The following is a 17,146-nucleotide window of genomic DNA, read 5'->3' as shown; positions in this document are numbered from 1 at the left end:
AACTCCATAATCCGGGACCCCAGCTATTCACAATATATATTACTGATTTGGATGAGGGAACAAAATGTAACATCTCAAAGTTTGCAGATGATACCAAATTAGGCGGGAGGGTGAATTGTGACAAGGATGCAGGGATCCTACAGCAAGATCTGGACAGGTTGGGCGAGTGGGGAAGCCAATGGCAGGTGCAGTATAATTTGGGTAAGTGTGAGGTTATTCACTTTGGAATCAAAAGCAGGAAGGCAGATTACTACCTGAATGGTTGTCAATTGGGAGAGGGGAGTGTGCAGCGGGACCTGGGTGTCCTTGTGCACCAGTCGCTGAAGGTAAGCATGCAGGTGCAGCAGGCAGGAAAGAAGGCTAATGGTATGTTGGCCTTCATTGCGAGAGGTTTCGAGTATAGAAGCAGGGATGTGTTGCTGCAATTGTACAGGGCCTTGGTGAGGCCACACCTGGAGTATTGTGGGCAGTTTTGGTCTCCTTCTCTGAGGAAGGATGTTCTTGCTCTCGAGGGAGTGCAGCGAAGGTTTACCAGACTGATTCCAGGGATGGCGGGACTGTCATATGAGGAGAGATTGATGAGGTTGGGATTGTTCTCGCTGGAGTTCAGAAGAATGAGGGGGGGGTCTCATAGAGACTTATAAAATTTTGACAGGACTAGACAGGGTAGATGCAGGGAAGATGTTACCAATGATGGGTGTGTCCAGAACCAGGGGTCACAGTCTGAAGGTTCAGGGTAAACCATTTTAGTCAGAGATAAGGAGACATTTCTTCTCCCAGAGAGTGGAGAGCCTGTGGAATTCATTACCACAGGAAGTAGTTGATGCAAAACTTTGAATATATTCAAGAGGTGGCTGGATATAGCACTTGGAGAGAGTGGGATCAAAGGCTATGTGGAGAAAGCAGAATTAGTCTATTGCGTTGGATGATCAGCCATGATCGTAATGAATGGCAGAGCAGGCTTGAAGGGCCAAAAGGCCTCCTCCTGCTCCTATCTTCTGCGTATCTATGTAAGACCTTGCTGGAAAGTTCTGCTAATTCAGGTCCTTGAGGGGTGCAAGGTTTGTCAGCAACTCATGCTCCTGATATTGGGCCTCAGGGTGTACAAGGTTTACTGGTGTATAAGCATTAACTAGCGCGTACTCTTACTGTGAGTCAGGAGTATTAGCACTAACCTTTTACTAAATCTATACATTTCCCCAAATCCTTCCTATGCCTGCAAAACACGGCAATACTTACTGCAGTAAAATTAAACAAGAGTTGCGCTGGTTTCAAATTGCCACATGAAGAACCATCATTATTCAGATCAACTGTTTTTGCAGAATCAGTAATGATATAAAATACTTCAGAAAAATGGCTTTCTATAATTTGTGGCAATATGTTTATAAGATATAGGAGCTGAATTAGGCCATTTGGCCCATCGAGTCTGCTCCGCCATTCGATCCTGGCCGATCTTGATACGGTTGCAAAACTGGAAGTGAAGTAACAATTAGCATTTGATGTGGCTATGGCCTAAGGGGCTAAGGGCTATGGCCCTTCAAGCCTGCTCTGCCATTCATTACGATCATGGCTGATCATCCAACGCAATAGACTAATTCTGCTTTCTCCACATAGCCTTTGATCCCACTCTCTCCAAGTGCTATATCCAGCCACCTCTTGAATATATTCAAAGTTTTGCATCAACTACTTCCTGTGGTAATGAATTTGGTAGCACAGAACTGGAGTACTGCTGGAAAAAAGACACTTTGTCAAAGCTTTCATCTTGCACTCAGCGGAACATTTGCATGAATACTAAATATAAAGGAACCAGTAATTTATTCCCATGGGAAGGGAATGACAATTGGTTGGCAAGTAAACTCCAATTGGTAGAGCTTCGCCCTGGGGAATGCACCAGTTAAGTGATGACTGACAGTTAACTGCCATGCTTTGTTCAAATTCAAAGTGGGCAAGTTGACTTTGATTGATCAAGATATTGCCTTGGGCAATGAGCCAGAGAATGGCTGTTGACTATTTTGTTCAGTTGAAACAAGCACACCGTGTGTACAGGCTCTTTGTGTAAAAAACAGGACTCTGTGTCTCCTCACACACATAAGTGAGCCACACTGTGAGCCTGACTGATAACCTTAAATTGGTTTCCAACATAACTCTTAGCACAATCAGGATTGTGCAGCAGATGTTGTCCCATCCTGGAATCACATCTAATGTTGGACACTGTGTTTTGAGTTTTGCAAGCACTAGCTGGTTGGGTGCGGTCAGTCTCTTCCCTGGTGCAAACAGCCAAAGGAACATTCTGTTTGATGTAATGACTTACAATTGGTGGGTATATAAGCATGCCATTAGACAAATGGTATGATATGTGTGCTCTGCCCAAAGGTAGATCCTCAGATCATTTTCTGTTGATACGTCATCCTGTGCCATTTTCAGGGTAGCTCTTGTTAGTGGTTATTGTCTTCCACTCTCAGAAGTGTAAAGTCTTTACCTTAGCCAGAAAGGGGATTGAATCCATAATATGGGCATTGTTCTACTCACATCATCCATCTAGATAACTGAGCTAACCAGCCCCCTATATTAGGCAGATAAGAACATAAGAACTAGGAGCAGGAGTAGGCCATCTGGCCCCTCGAGCCTGCTCCGCCATTCAATGAGATCATGGCTGATCTTTTGTGGACTCAGCTCCACTTTCCGGTCCGAACACCATAACCCTTAATCCCTTTATTCTTCAAAAAACTATCTTTATCTTAAAAACATTTAATGAAGGAGCCTCAACTGCTTCACTGGGCAAGGAATTCCATAGATTCACAACCCTTTGGGTGAAGAGGTTCCTCCTAAGCTCAGTCCTAAATCTACTTCCCCTTATTTTGATGCTATGCCCCCTAGTTCTGCTTTCACCCGCCAGTGGAAACAACCTGCCTGCATCTATCCTATCTATTCCTTTCATAATTTTATATGTTTCTATAAGATCCCCCCCCCCACATCCTTCTAAATTCCAATGAGTACAGTCCCAGTCTACTCAACCTCTCCTCGTAATCCAACCCCTTCAGCTCTGGGATTAACCTAGTGAATCTCCTCTGCACACGCTCCAGCGCTTTACCACTCATCTTAGTGTCAACTGCAAACTTGGACACATTGCACTTGGTCCCCAACTCCAAATCATCTATGTAAATTGTGAACAATTGTGGGCCCAACACTGATCCCTGAGGGACACCACTAGCTACTGATTGCCAACCACAGAAACACCCATTAATCCCCACTCTTTGCTTTCTATTAATTAACCAATCCTCTATCCAAAGAACAAAGAACAAAGAACAAAGAAATGTACAGCACAGGAACAGGCCCTTCGGCCCTCCAAGCCCGTGCCGACCATACTGCCCGACTAAACTACAATCTTCTACACTTCCTGGGTCCGTATCCTTCTATTCCCATCCTATTCATATATTTGTCAAGATGCCCCTTAAATGTCCCTATCGTCCCTGCCTCCACTACCTCCTCCGGTAGTGAGTTCCAGGCACCCACTACCCTCTGCGTAAAAAACTTGCCTCGTACATCTACTCTAAACTTTGCCCCTCTCACCTTAAACCTATGCCCCCTAGTAATTGACCCCTCTACCCTGGGGAAAAGCCTCTGACTATCCACTCTGTCTATGCCCCTCATAATTTTGTATACCTCTATCAGGTCGCCCCTCAACCTCCTTCGTTCCAGTGAGAACAAACCGAGTTTATTCAATCGCTCCTCATAGCTTATGCCCTCCATACCAGGCAACATTCTGGTAAATCTCTTCTGCACCCTCTCTAAAGCCTCCACATCCTTCTGGTAGTGTGGCGACCAGAATTGAACACTATACTCCAAGTGTGGCCTAACTAAAGTTCTATACAGCTGCAACATGACTTGCCAATTCTTATACTCAATGCCCCGGCCAATGAAGGCAAGCATGCCGTATGCCTTCTTGACTACCTTCTCCACCTGTGTAGCCCCTTTCAGTGATCTGTGGACCTGTACTCCTAGATCTCTTTGACTTTCAATACTCTTGAGGGTTCTACCATTCACTGTATATTCCCTACCTGCATTAGCCCTTCCAAAATGCATTACCTCACATTTGTCCAGGTTAAACTCCATCTGCCATCTCTCCGCCCAAGTCTCCAGACAATCTAAATCCTGCTGTATCCTCAGACAGTCCTCATCGCTATCCGCAATTCCACCAACCTTTGTGTCGTCTGCAAACTTACTAATCAGACCAGTTACATTTTCCTCCAAATCATTTATATATACTACAAAGAGCAAAGGTCCCAGCACTGATCCCTGTGGAACACCACTGGTCACAGCCCTCCAATTAGAAAAGCATCCCTCCATTGCTACCCTCTGCCTTCTATGGCCTAGCCAGTTCTGTATCCACCTTGCCAGTTCACCCCTGATCCTGTGTGACTTCACCTTTTGTACTAGTCTACCATGAGGGACCTTGTCAAAGGCCTTACTGAAGTCCATATAGACAACATCTACTGCCCGACCTGCATCAATCATCTTAGTGACCTCCTCGAAAAACTCTATCAAGTTAGTGAGACACGACCTCCCCTTCACAAAACCGTGCTGCCTCTCACTAATACGTCCATTTGCTTCCAAATGGGAGTAGATCCTGTCTCGAAGAATTCTCTCCAGTAATTTCCCTACCACTGAAGTAAGGCTCACCGGCCTGTAGTTCCCGGGATTATCCCTGCCACCCTTCTTAAACAGAGGAACAACATTGGCTATTCTCCAGTCCTCCGGGACATCCCCTGAAGACAGCGAGGATCCAAAGATTTCTGTCAAGGCCTCAGCAATTTCCTCTCCAGCCTCCTTCAGTATTCTGGGGTAGATCCCATCCGGCCCTGGGGACTTATCTACCTTAATATTTTTTAAGACACCCAACACCTCGTCTTTTTGGATCACAATGTGACCCAGGCTATCTACACCCCCTTCTCCAGACTCAACATCTACCAATTCCTTCTCTTTGGTGAATACTGATGCAAAGTATTCATTTAGTACCTCGCCCATTTCCTCTGGCTCCACACATAGATTCCCTTGCCTATCCTTCAGTGGGCCAACCCTTTCCCTGGCTACCCTCTTGCTTTTTATGTAAGTGTAAAAAGCCTTGGGATTTTCCTTAACCCTATTTGCCAATGACTTTTCATGACCCCTTCTAGCCCTCCTGACTCCTTGCTTAAGTTCCTTCCTACTTTCCTTATATGCCACACAGGCTTCGTCTGTTCCCAGCCTTTTAGCCCTGACAAATGCCTCCTTTTTCTTTTTGACGAGGCCTACAATATCACTCGTCATCCAAGGTTCCCGAAAATTGCCGTATTTATCTTTCTTCCTCACAGGAACATGCCTGTCCTGTATTCCTTTCAACTGACACTTGAAAGCCTCCCACATGTCAGATGTTGATTTGCCCTCAAACATCCGCCCCCAATCTATGTTCTTCAGTTCCCGCCTAATATTGTTATAATTAGCCTTCCCCCAATTTAGCACATTCATCCTCGGACCACTCTTATCCTTGTCCACCAGTACTTTAAAACTTACTGAATTGTGGTCACTGTTACCGAAATGCTCCCCTACTGAAACATCTACCACCTGGCCGGGCTCATTCCCCAATACCAGGTCCAGTACCGCCCCTTCCCTAGTTGGACTGTTTACATATTGTTTTAAGAAGCCCTCCTGGATGCTCCTTACAAACTCTGCCCCGTCTAAGCCCCTGGCACTAAGTGAGTCCCAGTCAATATTGGGGAAGTTGAAGTCTCCCATCACCACAACCCTGTTGTTTTTACTCTTTTCCAAAATCTGTCTACCTATCTGCTCCTCTATCTCCCGCTGGCTGTTGGGAGGCCTGTAGTATACCCCCAACATTGTGACTGCACCCTTCTTATTCCTGATCTCTACCCATATAGCCTCACTGCCCTCTGAGGTGCCCTCTCGCTGTATAGCTGTGATACTCTCCTGAACAAGTAGCGCAACTCCGCCTCCCCTTTTACATCCCCCTCTATCCCGCCTGAAACATCTAAATCCTGGAACGTTTAGCTGCCAATCCTGCCCTTCCCTCAACCAGGTCTCTGTAATGGCAACAACATCATAGTTCCAAGTAGTAATCCAAGCTCTAAGTTCATCTGCCTTACCCGTAATGCTCCTTGCATTAAAACATATGCACTTCAGGCCACCAGACCCGCTGTGTTCAGCAACTTCTCCCCGTCTGCGCTGCCTCAGAGCCACACTGTCCCTATTCCCTAGTTCTCCCTCAATGCTCTCACCTTCTGACCTATTGCTCCCGTGCCCACCCCCCTGCCATACTAGTTTAAACCCTCCCGTGTGACACTAGCAAACCTCGCGGCCAGGATATTTATGCCTCTCCGGTTTAGATGCAACCCGTCCATCTTATACAGGTCACACCTGCCCCGGAAGAGCTCCCAGTGGTCCAGATAACAGAAACCCTCCCTCCTACACCAGCTGTTTAGCCACGTGTTTGTCTGCTCTATCTTCCTATTTCTAGCCTCACTGGCACGTGGCACAGGGAGTAATCCCGAGATTACAACCCTCGAGGTCCTGTCTTTTAACTTTCTGCCTAGCTCCCTGAACTCCTGCTGCAGGACCTCATGCCCCTTCCTGCCTATGTCGTTAGTACCAATATGTACAACGACCTCTGCCTGTTTGCCCTCCCCCTTCAGGATTCCCTCTACCCGTTCGGAGACATCCTGGACCCTGGCACCAGGGAGGCAACATACCATCCTGGAGTCTCTTTCACGTCCACAGAAGCGCCTATCTGTGCCCCTGACTATAGAGTCCCCTATAACTATTACTCTTCTGCGCTTTGACCCTCCCTTCTGAACATCAGAGCCAGCCGTGGTGCCACTGCTCTGGCTGCTGCTGTTTTCCCCTGATAGGCTATCCCCCCCGACAGTATCCAAAGGGGTATATCTGTTCGAGAGGGGGACAACCACAGGGGATTCCTGCACTGACTGCCTGCCCTTTCTGGTGGTCACCCATTTTTCTGCCTGCACCTTGGGTGTGACCACACTTACATAACTGCGATCTATGACGCTTTCCGCCACCTGCATGCTCCTAAGTGCATCCAATTGCTGCTCCAACCGAACCATGCGGTCTGTGAGGAGCTGCAGTTGGGTGCACTTTCTGCAGATGAAGCCATCCGGGACGCTGGAAGCCTCCCGGACCTGCCACATCTCACAGTCAGAGCACAGCACCCCTCTAACTGACATTGCGTCAATTAATTAAAATTAAAATTTGTCTTTTTTTTTTTATAAATACTTTTTTAAATTTCAAAGTTACTGTCAACTATCTGTTTCCTAGCACAAGATTTCTAATAGAAATGCGATAGCTAACTATAATATTCTCCGATCTCTGGCTTAGATATCCTCTAAATTATAATTAAGTTATTATGTTTAATTAGTTCCCAAATACTCAAAAAAATTTAGGTTAGAATCCCAACCAGCCACTCAGGTCTCAGCTTTTCTGTGATGTCACTTCAGTTTCCCCCCGACACACACAATTTGAAAAACAGGTATAAAAGTAAAAATCTCTTGCTTACCTTCTGAGATGTTCTCAGGTTCTCTCGCTGACAGAGACTGCTCCTCCACCTCCAATCCTTGACCTGCGCAATGCTAATAATATAATATGGCACTTACCTTACACCAATGGGTCTTATTATTAGGTTAGAGGAGGAGGGCGGGTGGGAGACACTACACGTGTAGTGTCTCGGGTTTCCTCTCCACCAGAATTTATTGGTTGGGGGGGGGGGGGGGGGGGACTTGCCAGAGGTCGAACTTCCGGTTCCCGCCGAAATCCAAAGGGCTGCTCCTGTAAAGGTAAGAGCTTTTAAACTCACTACTCACCTCCCAGAAGGCCCCTGCGCACCGCTGCCGCCGAAATCCAAAGGGCTGCTCCTGTAAAGGTAAGTGCTTTTAAACTCACTACTCACCTCCAAGAAGGCCCCTGCGCACCGCTGCCGCCGAAATCCAAAGGGCTGCTCCTGTAAAGGTAAGTGCTTTTAAACTCACTACTCACCTCCAAGAAGGCCCCTGCGCACCGCTGCCGCCGAAATCCAAAGGGCTGCTCCTGTAAAGGTAAGTGCTTTTAAACTCACTACTCACCTCCCAGAAGGCCCCTGCGCACCGCTGCCGCCGAAATCCAAAGGGCTGCTCCTGTAAAGGTAAGTGCTTTTAAACTCACTACTCACCTCCAAGAAGGCCCCTGCGCACCGCTGCCGCCGAAATCCAAAGGGCTGCTCCTGTAAAGGTAAGTGCTTTTAAACTCACTACTCACCTCCCAGAAGGCCCCTGCGCACCGCTGCCGCCGAAATCCAAAGGGCTGCTCCTGTAAAGGTAAGTGCTTTTAAACTCACTACTCACCTCCAAGAAGGCCCCTGCGCACCGCTGCCGCCGAAATCCAAAGGGCTGCTCCTGTAAAGGTAAGTGCTTTTAAACTCACTACTCACCTCCCAGAAGGCCCCTGCGCACCGCTGCCGCCGAAATCCAAAGGGCTGCTCCTGTAAAGGTAAGTGCTTTTAAACTCACTACTCACCTCCAAGAAGGCCCCTGCGCACCGCTGCCGCCGAAATCCAAAGGGCTGCTCCTGTAAAGGTAAGTGCTTTTAAACTCACTACTCACCTCCCAGAAGGCCCCTGCGCACCGCTGCCGCCGAAATCCAAAGGGCTGCTCCTGTAAAGGTAAGTGCTTTTAAACTCACTACTCACCTCCCAGAAGGCCCCTGCGCACCGCTGCCGCCGAAATCCAAAGGGCTGCTCCTGTAAAGGTAAGTGCTTTTAAACTCACTACTCACCTCCAAGAAGGCCCCTGCGCACCGCTGCCGCCGAAATCCAAAGGGCTGCTCCTGTAAAGGTAAGTGCTTTTAAACTCACTACTCACCTCCCAGAAGGCCCCTGCGCACCGCTGCCGCCGAAATCCAAAGGGCTGCTCCTGTAAAGGTAAGTGCTTTTAAACTCACTACTCACCTCCAAGAAGGCCCCTGCGCACCGCTGCCGCCGAAATCCAAAGGCATATCCATGCTACTACTTTCCCCTTAATGCCATGCATATTTATCTTGTGCAGCAACCTTTTGTGTGGCACCTTGTTATAAGCTTTCTGGAAATCCAGATATACCACATCCATTGGCTCCCCGTTATCTCGCGCACTGGTAATGTCCTCAAAAAATTCCACCAAATTAGTTAGGCACGACCTGCCCTTTATGAACCCATGCTGTGTCTGCCCAATGGGAAAATTTCCATCCAGATGCCTCGCTATTTCTTCCTTGATGATAGATTCCAGCATCTTCCCTACTACCAAAGTTAAACTAACTGGCCTATAATTACCCGCTTTCTGCCTACCTCCTTTTTTAAACAGTGGTGTCACGTTTGCTCATTTCCAATCCGCCGGGGCCACCCCAGAGTCTAGTGAATTTTGGTAAATTATCACTAATGCATTTGCAATTTCCCTAGCCATCTCTTTTATCACTCTGGGATGCATTCCATCAGGGCCAGGAGACTTGTTTACCTTTAGCCCCATTAGCTTGCCCATCACTACCTCCTTAGTGATAACAATCATCTCAAGGTCCTCACCTGTCATAGCCTCATTTCCATCAGTCACTGGCATGTTATTTGTGTCTTCCACTGTGAAGACCGACCCAAAAAACCTGTTCAGTTCCTCAGCCATTTCCTCATCTCCCATTATTAAATCTCCCTTCTCATCCTCTAAAGGACCAATATTTACCTTAGCCACTCTTTTTTGTTTTATATATTTGTAGAAACTTTTACTATGTTTTTATATTCTGAGCAAGTTTACTCTCATAATCTATCTTACTCTTCTTTATAGCTTTTTAGTAGCTTTCTGTTGCCCCCTAAAGATTTCCCAGTTCTCTAGTCTCCCACTGATCTTTGCCACTTTGTATGCTTTTTCCTTCAATTTGATACTCTCCCTTATTTTCTTAGATATCCACGTTCGATTTTTCCTCTTTCTACCATCCTTCCTTTTTGTTGGTATAAACCTTTGCTGAGCACTGTGAAAAATCGCTTGGAAGGTTCTCCACTGTTCTTCAACTGTTTCACCATAAAGTCTTTGCTCCCAGTCTACCTTAGCTAGTTCTTCTCTCATCCCATTGTAATCTCCTTTGTTTAAGCACAAAACACTAGTGTTTGATTTTACCTTCTTACCCTCCATCTGTATTTTAAATTCCACCATATTGTGATCGCTCCTTCCGAGAGGATCCCTAACTATGAGATCATTAATCAATCCTGTCTCATTACACCGGACCAGATCTAGGACCGCTTGTTCCCTCGTAGGTTCCATTACATGATAAAGATAGAAAAATAACTGTGATTGAATTGATTTCTTCTCAGCATTCCTGTTGTTAACAGAGGTTGAGTAGGTTGGGCCTGTACTCATTGGAGTTTAGAAGAATAAAACGCAGCCTTATTGAGACATAAAGGGTTCTCAGGGGGTTTGACAGGGTCGATGCTGAGAGGTTGTTTCCTCATGTGGGAGAGTCTAGGACCAGAGGGCAGAATCTCAGAGTAAGGAGTTGCTTGTTTAAGACAGAGATGAGGAGGAATTTCTTTGTTCAGAGGGCAATGAATCTATTGAATTCTTTACCGCAGAGAGCTGTAGAGGAAGAGTCATTAAGTACGTAATGGCAGAGGAGCTCAACAAATACTTTGCATCAGTCTTCATGGTGGAAGACACAAATAGCATTCCAAAAATAGTCAAATGGTGGGGGGGTGGAAATAAATTCAATTACATCCCAGGATATTAAAGGAACTAGCTACAGAGAGAGTGGATGCTCTGGTAGTAATCTTCCAAGTATACTTAATTCTGGAAAACTCCCAGAGGATTGGAAAACTGCCAACGTAACACCTTTATTCAAAAAAGGGAGGGAGATAATAAACAAGAAACTAGCGGCCAGTTAGCTTTACATCTCTCATTGGAATAATGTTAAGAGTCTATTATAAAGAATGTAATAGCAGAGTATTCAGAAATATATAATATATTCAAGCAGAGTCAGCATGGCTTCACGAAGGGGAAATCATATCCACCAAACTTATTAGAATTTTTTGAGGTGGTAATGAGCAGCGTAGATAGAGGGGAGCCAGTAAATGTAAAATATTTGGATTTCCAAAAAGCTTTTGATAAGATATCACACAAAATTCTATGAAATAATATAAGAGCCCATGGTGCTAGGAGTAATATGTCAGGATGGAGAGAGGATCGGCTAACCGATCGAAGGTGGAGAGTTGGGATTAGAGGAGCATTTTCATGATGGCAGCCTGTAACTACTGGAGTGTCAAAATAATCTGTGTTGAGTCCACAATTATTCACAATATATATTAATGACTTGGATGAGGGAAGTGAATGCACTGTTGCCAAGTTTGCAGATGACACAGAAATAAGTGGGAAGGCAAATGGTGAGGATGACACAAAGAGTCTACAGAGGGATAGAGACAGGTTAGGTGAGTGGGCAAAACCTTGGCAGATGGAATATAATGTAGGAAAATGTGAAGTTATGCACTTTGGTAAGAAGAATAAAGGAGCTGAATGTTATTTAAATGGAGAAAGACTGCAGAAAGCTGCAGCACAGAGAGATATGTGGGTCCTCGTGCATGAATAACAAAAATCTAACATGCAAGTTCATCTGATAATTCAAAAGACAAATGGAATGTTGACCTTTATTTCAAAGGAATGGAGTATGAAAATAGGGAAGTCCTGCTAAAACTATACTAGGCACTGGTTAGACCACACCTGGAATACTGTGAACAGTTTTGGTCCCTGTTATAGCCTGCCTGATTACTACTGGCTGGGGACCAATAGCAATCCCACAACTTTAGTGAGTATAAGCTTCCCCCATGAGGGGGCAGAGAAATCATTAACAGTCACCTGCATAAATAGAGCTGGCCAGTGTGGAACCAACTAGAGAGGAGTGAGCAATGGTGGAGTACTGCTCCTGTTGTACATATGTAATTGTAAATAAAGTTATTTCTTTTGATTCTACAAGCTTGTGCTGGATTCTTCATGGCCCTCACAAAAGTCCCCTTATTCAAGGAAAGATATACTGACATTGGAGGCAGTCCAGAGAAGGTTCACTGGGTCGATCCCGGGTATGGAGGGATTTTCTTATGAGGAGAGGTTGAGTAGGTTGGGCCTGTGCTCATTGGAGTTTAGAAGAATGAGAGGTGACCTTATTGAGACATATCGGATTCTCAGGGGGTTTGACAGGGTCGATGCTCAGAGGTTGTTTCCCCTTGTGGGAGAATCTAGAACCAGAGGGCAGAATCTCAGAGTAAGGCGGTCATCCATTTAAGGCAGAGATGAGGAGGAATTTCTTCTCTTCGAGGGAGAGAATCTGTGGAATCCAAGAGCTGTAGAGGCGGAGTTGTTAAATATGTTCAAGCTAAGCTAGACAGATTTTTAATCAGTAAAGGAATTAAGGGTAATGAGACTAAGTTGGGAAAGTGGAGTTGAGGATTTTATCAGATCTGCCATGATCTCAATGAATTGCGGAGCAGACTCGATGGGTCGAGCGGCCTATTTATGCTCCTAAGACTTATCATAGAATTTACAGTGCAGAAGGAGGCCATTCAGCCCATCGAGTCTGCACCAGCTCTTGGAAAGAGCACCCTACCCAAGGTCAACACCTCCACCCTCTCCCCATAACCCAGTAACCCCACCCAACACTTAGGGCAATTTTGGGCACTAAGGGCAATTTATCATGGCCAATCCACCTAACCTGCACATCTTTGGACTGTGGGAGGAAACCGGAGCACCCGGAGGAAACCCACGCAGACACGGGGAGGATGTGCAGACTCCGCACAGACAGTGACCCAAGCCGGAATCGAACCTTTGACCCTGGAGCTGTAAAGCAATTGTGCTATCCACATTGCTACCGTGCTGCCCACTCTTATGCTCTTATGATCTTCAAGGCTGAGAAAAACACATTTTTAATCAGTAAGGAAATCAAGGATTATGGGGATAAGGAAGGAAAGTTGAGATGAGGATTACTATATCGGATCAGTCATGATCCCATTGAAAGGTGGAGCAGACCTGATGGGCTGAATGGCCTATTTCTGCTCTTACGTCTTATAGTCTTATGGCAGCCTAGAACCTATGGTGGACATGGGAATATCAGTCACCTGAAACTCTCTGTATGGACATAGCTAATGCAAAAGAAATAGGGAAACTTGTTTTTTTTTTCATGATGAAAAACCTGCAATAAACCCTCTTTGTGACCCACTGTTTACAAATCATTTAAGAGCAGTCTTGCTATTAAAGGTGTGCCATAGAAAACCAGTTTTATAATCTATCTCGTGTGTTATTTTTGCAATAAAGAAAATGAAAGACACCAGTTAGGAAAAATGGTGGTCTTTATAAATGCATATTTATTGTAATTTTTATTTTGCCATTTATTTTGTGCAGCTTTCAATGTTTTTGGCCATAATTATCGACCTTTTCTATTGACTCGCTAACATTACTGTAAGTGTAAATCAGAGCATCAATTGTTTTGCATAAACCTTGTCTGTTTCTTCTTATCTTTGACTAGTCTCTGAAAAAATTGCAATGTGCTTTGATTTGATGTGTAAAAAAATTGCATGTTTGGTGTGTTTAAATAGATTCTCAATAGGTTTGCGGTGAAATAACTGTTCAACTCATTGAAGTGTTTTGGACATTACTGACTTCGAAATTTAGTTAGACATTTTTGATACTGCAGCATATATCAGTTAATTGTTTATTAACTGGTATTTAAATCTGCTCAGGTGGTGGGTGAACCAGGGATTCAAATTGTCTCCTATAAAAAGGAATAGTTTGAAACTTTGATTGATGTATTTGGAGATGCTTGTTTGTAATTTATACCTCTGTAAATTATAATTATAAAAGAATGTAAAGATTGGCTCCGGTTCTACCCTTCTCCACCTAGCTTTCTGGAATAGAATATTTGTGACATACTCCAAAGTATTGTGATATTTCTAAAAAGGTGATTTACATCAGCAATTACTTCTACATCAGTTGAATATACTAGTGACAACTAACTGAAATAGTAAACTGAGCTAAGCAATGCATCATATTGTTCATCATTAGAGACTTCAGTGACAAGAGTGTTAATTGAAGATTAAATTATTTATCTAGAATTACAATAACACGTGTTACAATAACATATATCCAATATTATATTTGTGGATTTTTATTTTTTGACAATCCCATTCTCTGTGCCTTGTTTGGTAGGAATGCAAGTTCTTGAATGGAATGGAGTTCCTTTGACTGGTAAAACCTATGAGGAGGTTCAATGCATCATTGGAGTCCCAATTGGGGAAGCTGAAATATGTGTAAGACTGTGAGTTTTTCCACACCTTTCTGTTTCCCATTCAAACTTCATAACTTTTGTTTTACATCATGTTGAGGTGAAACCTTTATAAATTCCTTGTTTGATGATGATCATCTCCGATAATTAGCGTGTACTAAAATACAGCGGAATACCACATTACTGGTGAAGAACATTTTCATTTCAACTGTTTCTTCAACTAAAAATACGGTTTGGTATCAATAATTGCACATATCATCCCCTTAGCTTAAAACTATATACCCTTCCCAGAGTAAGTTCAATATTCATCGTGTCTCTGGCCTAAATCCTCAGCCTGAAGATAAAAATGTTGAAATGGAAAGAGTCTGCATGGAAGATATTCACCTATGAACATTTCAAAAGGGATCTTGAAGTAAATTATCAACTTGAGCTTAAAATATGTTTCTTCTATAATTGCAACAGCTGACAAAATCTGAATTGCATTTTTAGATAGATCTGTCTACCCACACTCAACTATCTCCATTCCCAGAACTTTCTTCTTTTCCTTCGGATACGAAAGAAAGCAGCTCCCTCTGGAGTGTAATCCATATTCATCAAAGACCTTCCATCTAATGGTCGTGTTAGTTAGATACTTGACAATGTTGCAGGCAACTCATTCCTTCCTCTTCTCTTTGCTTCTCTCCCGAACACAATGTGCAGGAGCTAGCCGTAGAAATTCCCAACTGAGACGGGTTCAAGTAGGAAATCTTGGAATCTGCTAATCTGAATTACTCACTCAACCCATGCAATTGTTGAATGATTTATTAGAGACGGCTTTGACACTTCATAATCTCAACATGTTTCTGCACCTAAACTTTCTAAAATATACGAATTAAAGCCCAAGAAGCATCTTATAGTCAGAGGGCAATTGAAATAATAAAGAGACACCTTCGGTCGGGAAAAGAATGACCAGTCACCTTCATTTATACATGATTTCTTCTGAAGTTGACACATTTGAAATCTAATGATATTAATTGTTCAAACTTATTCAGATATTAAAGATTTCACTTTTTAAAAAATCATTCGCTGTTTGACACTACAGTACATCAGGAATGGAGGATGCCTGGAAAACACTCTTGTATCATTATCCATTGCTCACAATATCTTTGCAATTAAACAGTAAAGTGGTCATGGGGCCATTTAAAATTATCTGAAAATGTTATTACTATTTTCCTTTAAGGGACCTCAACATGCAATCGGATTCGGAGGACCTCCAGCATTTGGATTTGCACGTCCAAGCAAAGGCTGGTAGGACACTCTTTATTCTGAGCTAAATATTTTACATTGAATTATACGGGATATATTCAAGAACCGGCCCATTTGGCCCAATCAGTTCATGCAGCATTTGTGCACCATTCTAGCTCAGTCCCAGTAATTCTTATTTAAATCCACCATCCTAACCCTCTTTTCCATTGTCTCTCATATGCTTCTCTTGAATGCATGTATCCAATGGCTTCACCAACTCCCTGTGAGAGCAAGTTCCACATTCCTCTCTCGGAGTAAAGAGATTTCCTCTGAATTCCCGGTTGGATTTTTTGGTGACAATTTTATATGAACAGCCTCCCGTCCTGCTCTTCCCCACAAGATGAATATTCTCTCTGTATCCACTCCATCAAAACCTTTCATCATTTTAAAGACCTCAATTAGATCACCGGCCAGACCCAGCCTGTCAATCCACACATCTCTGGAATCATTGTATAAATCTTTGCTAACCTGTGGGGTAACTTTCAGTGACTGTTGCATTTGTTCCTGTTCCCCAAGCAGATTCATACCTTCCAAGCACTAAGTGACTTCTCTATTCTTTCTACATAAAGTGGACTATCTCACATTTATCGGTGTTGACTTCAATTATTTTCCCACTCAGCAAGCTTATTACTGTCCTCCTGTAATTTATTGCAGTCATCCTTAGTGAGGGTCCACCCCCACCCCACTAAATGGTGTCATCTCAAATTTAGGAAGAGTGAGTGGAATCTACCACTCCTGCCAGTGGGAATCTTGGCGGGCAGGAGCACGAAATTTCATGTGAATGCAAAACTCTGTTTCCCACTGGTAGAAAAATTGTTGGAAATTTGTTCATTCAACTTTCAAAGGGGTTAAAGGCAAGTTGAACATAGGAACATGGGTATCAAGGGAACCATGATGAAGATTCAGGTGGATCCGGATGCGCAGTGGAAATATTTCAGGGCTCGCCCAGTCCCTTATGTGGTGAATTGGGCCAACTAGAGGGCCTCGATGTTATCCAAGTGGTACAGTTTGACGTTATGGCAGTGCCAGTGGATCCCGTACTTAAACTGGACAAGACAATGAGACTCTGTGACGATTACAAGCTAACAGTAAATAGGGCTTCCAGGTTGGATAGAAACCCGATGGCTTACATCGAAAATTTATATCCCAAGCTGGCTGGTGGTCATTCATTCATGATATTAGACATGAGCCCTGTATATCTACAGCCCGAATTGGACCCCACATCATGGAAATATATCACTATCAATACCATTAGGTCCTGTATGAATATGCCAGGCTGCCCTTTAGCATATCGTCAGCTTGTGCAATTTTCCAGAGGGTCTTGGAAAATATATTGCGGGGATTGCCGCAAGTGGTTTATCTCAACGATGTCTGAGTCACCAGAATATCGGAACAGAAACATCTGAGCAATTTGGATGAGGTTCTCCACCACATCCCGGGGGTGGGCATTTTCCTACGAAGAGAGGACCTAACCATCACTTCCTGACATTCAATGGCATTGCCATCGTTGAATTCCCCACAATCAACATCCTGGGGGTTTCCATTGACC

The 17,146-nt window shown here is 44.1% G+C and overlaps 1 protein-coding gene across 7 annotated transcripts in view; it reads left to right on the top strand.

The window, feature by feature from the left end:
* Positions 1–17,146, top strand: part of pcloa (piccolo presynaptic cytomatrix protein a) — a 633,232-nt gene that overhangs the window by 383,359 nt on the left and 232,727 nt on the right. For 6 of the 7 annotated variants that reach the window (XR_011934010.1, XM_072470931.1, XM_072470933.1 and 3 more), the window contains 2 exons: positions 14,238–14,346; positions 15,533–15,600. Coding sequence is in view for 6 of the 7 variants with exons in the window: in XM_072470931.1 (XP_072327032.1) it covers positions 14,238–14,346; positions 15,533–15,600 (177 nt within the window). In the remaining variant the exon portion in view is untranslated. The remainder of the gene's footprint in view (positions 1–14,237; positions 14,347–15,532; positions 15,601–17,146) is intronic. The other variant, XM_072470935.1, reaches the window with a different exon arrangement.

This window comes from Scyliorhinus torazame, chromosome 13 (genome assembly GCF_047496885.1).
Source record: "Scyliorhinus torazame isolate Kashiwa2021f chromosome 13, sScyTor2.1, whole genome shotgun sequence".
In the NCBI taxonomy this organism is placed as follows: domain Eukaryota; kingdom Metazoa; phylum Chordata; class Chondrichthyes; order Carcharhiniformes; family Scyliorhinidae; genus Scyliorhinus; species Scyliorhinus torazame.
The sequence above is the reverse complement of the archived record's forward strand: the minus strand, read 5'-3'. Positions and strand labels throughout refer to the sequence as shown.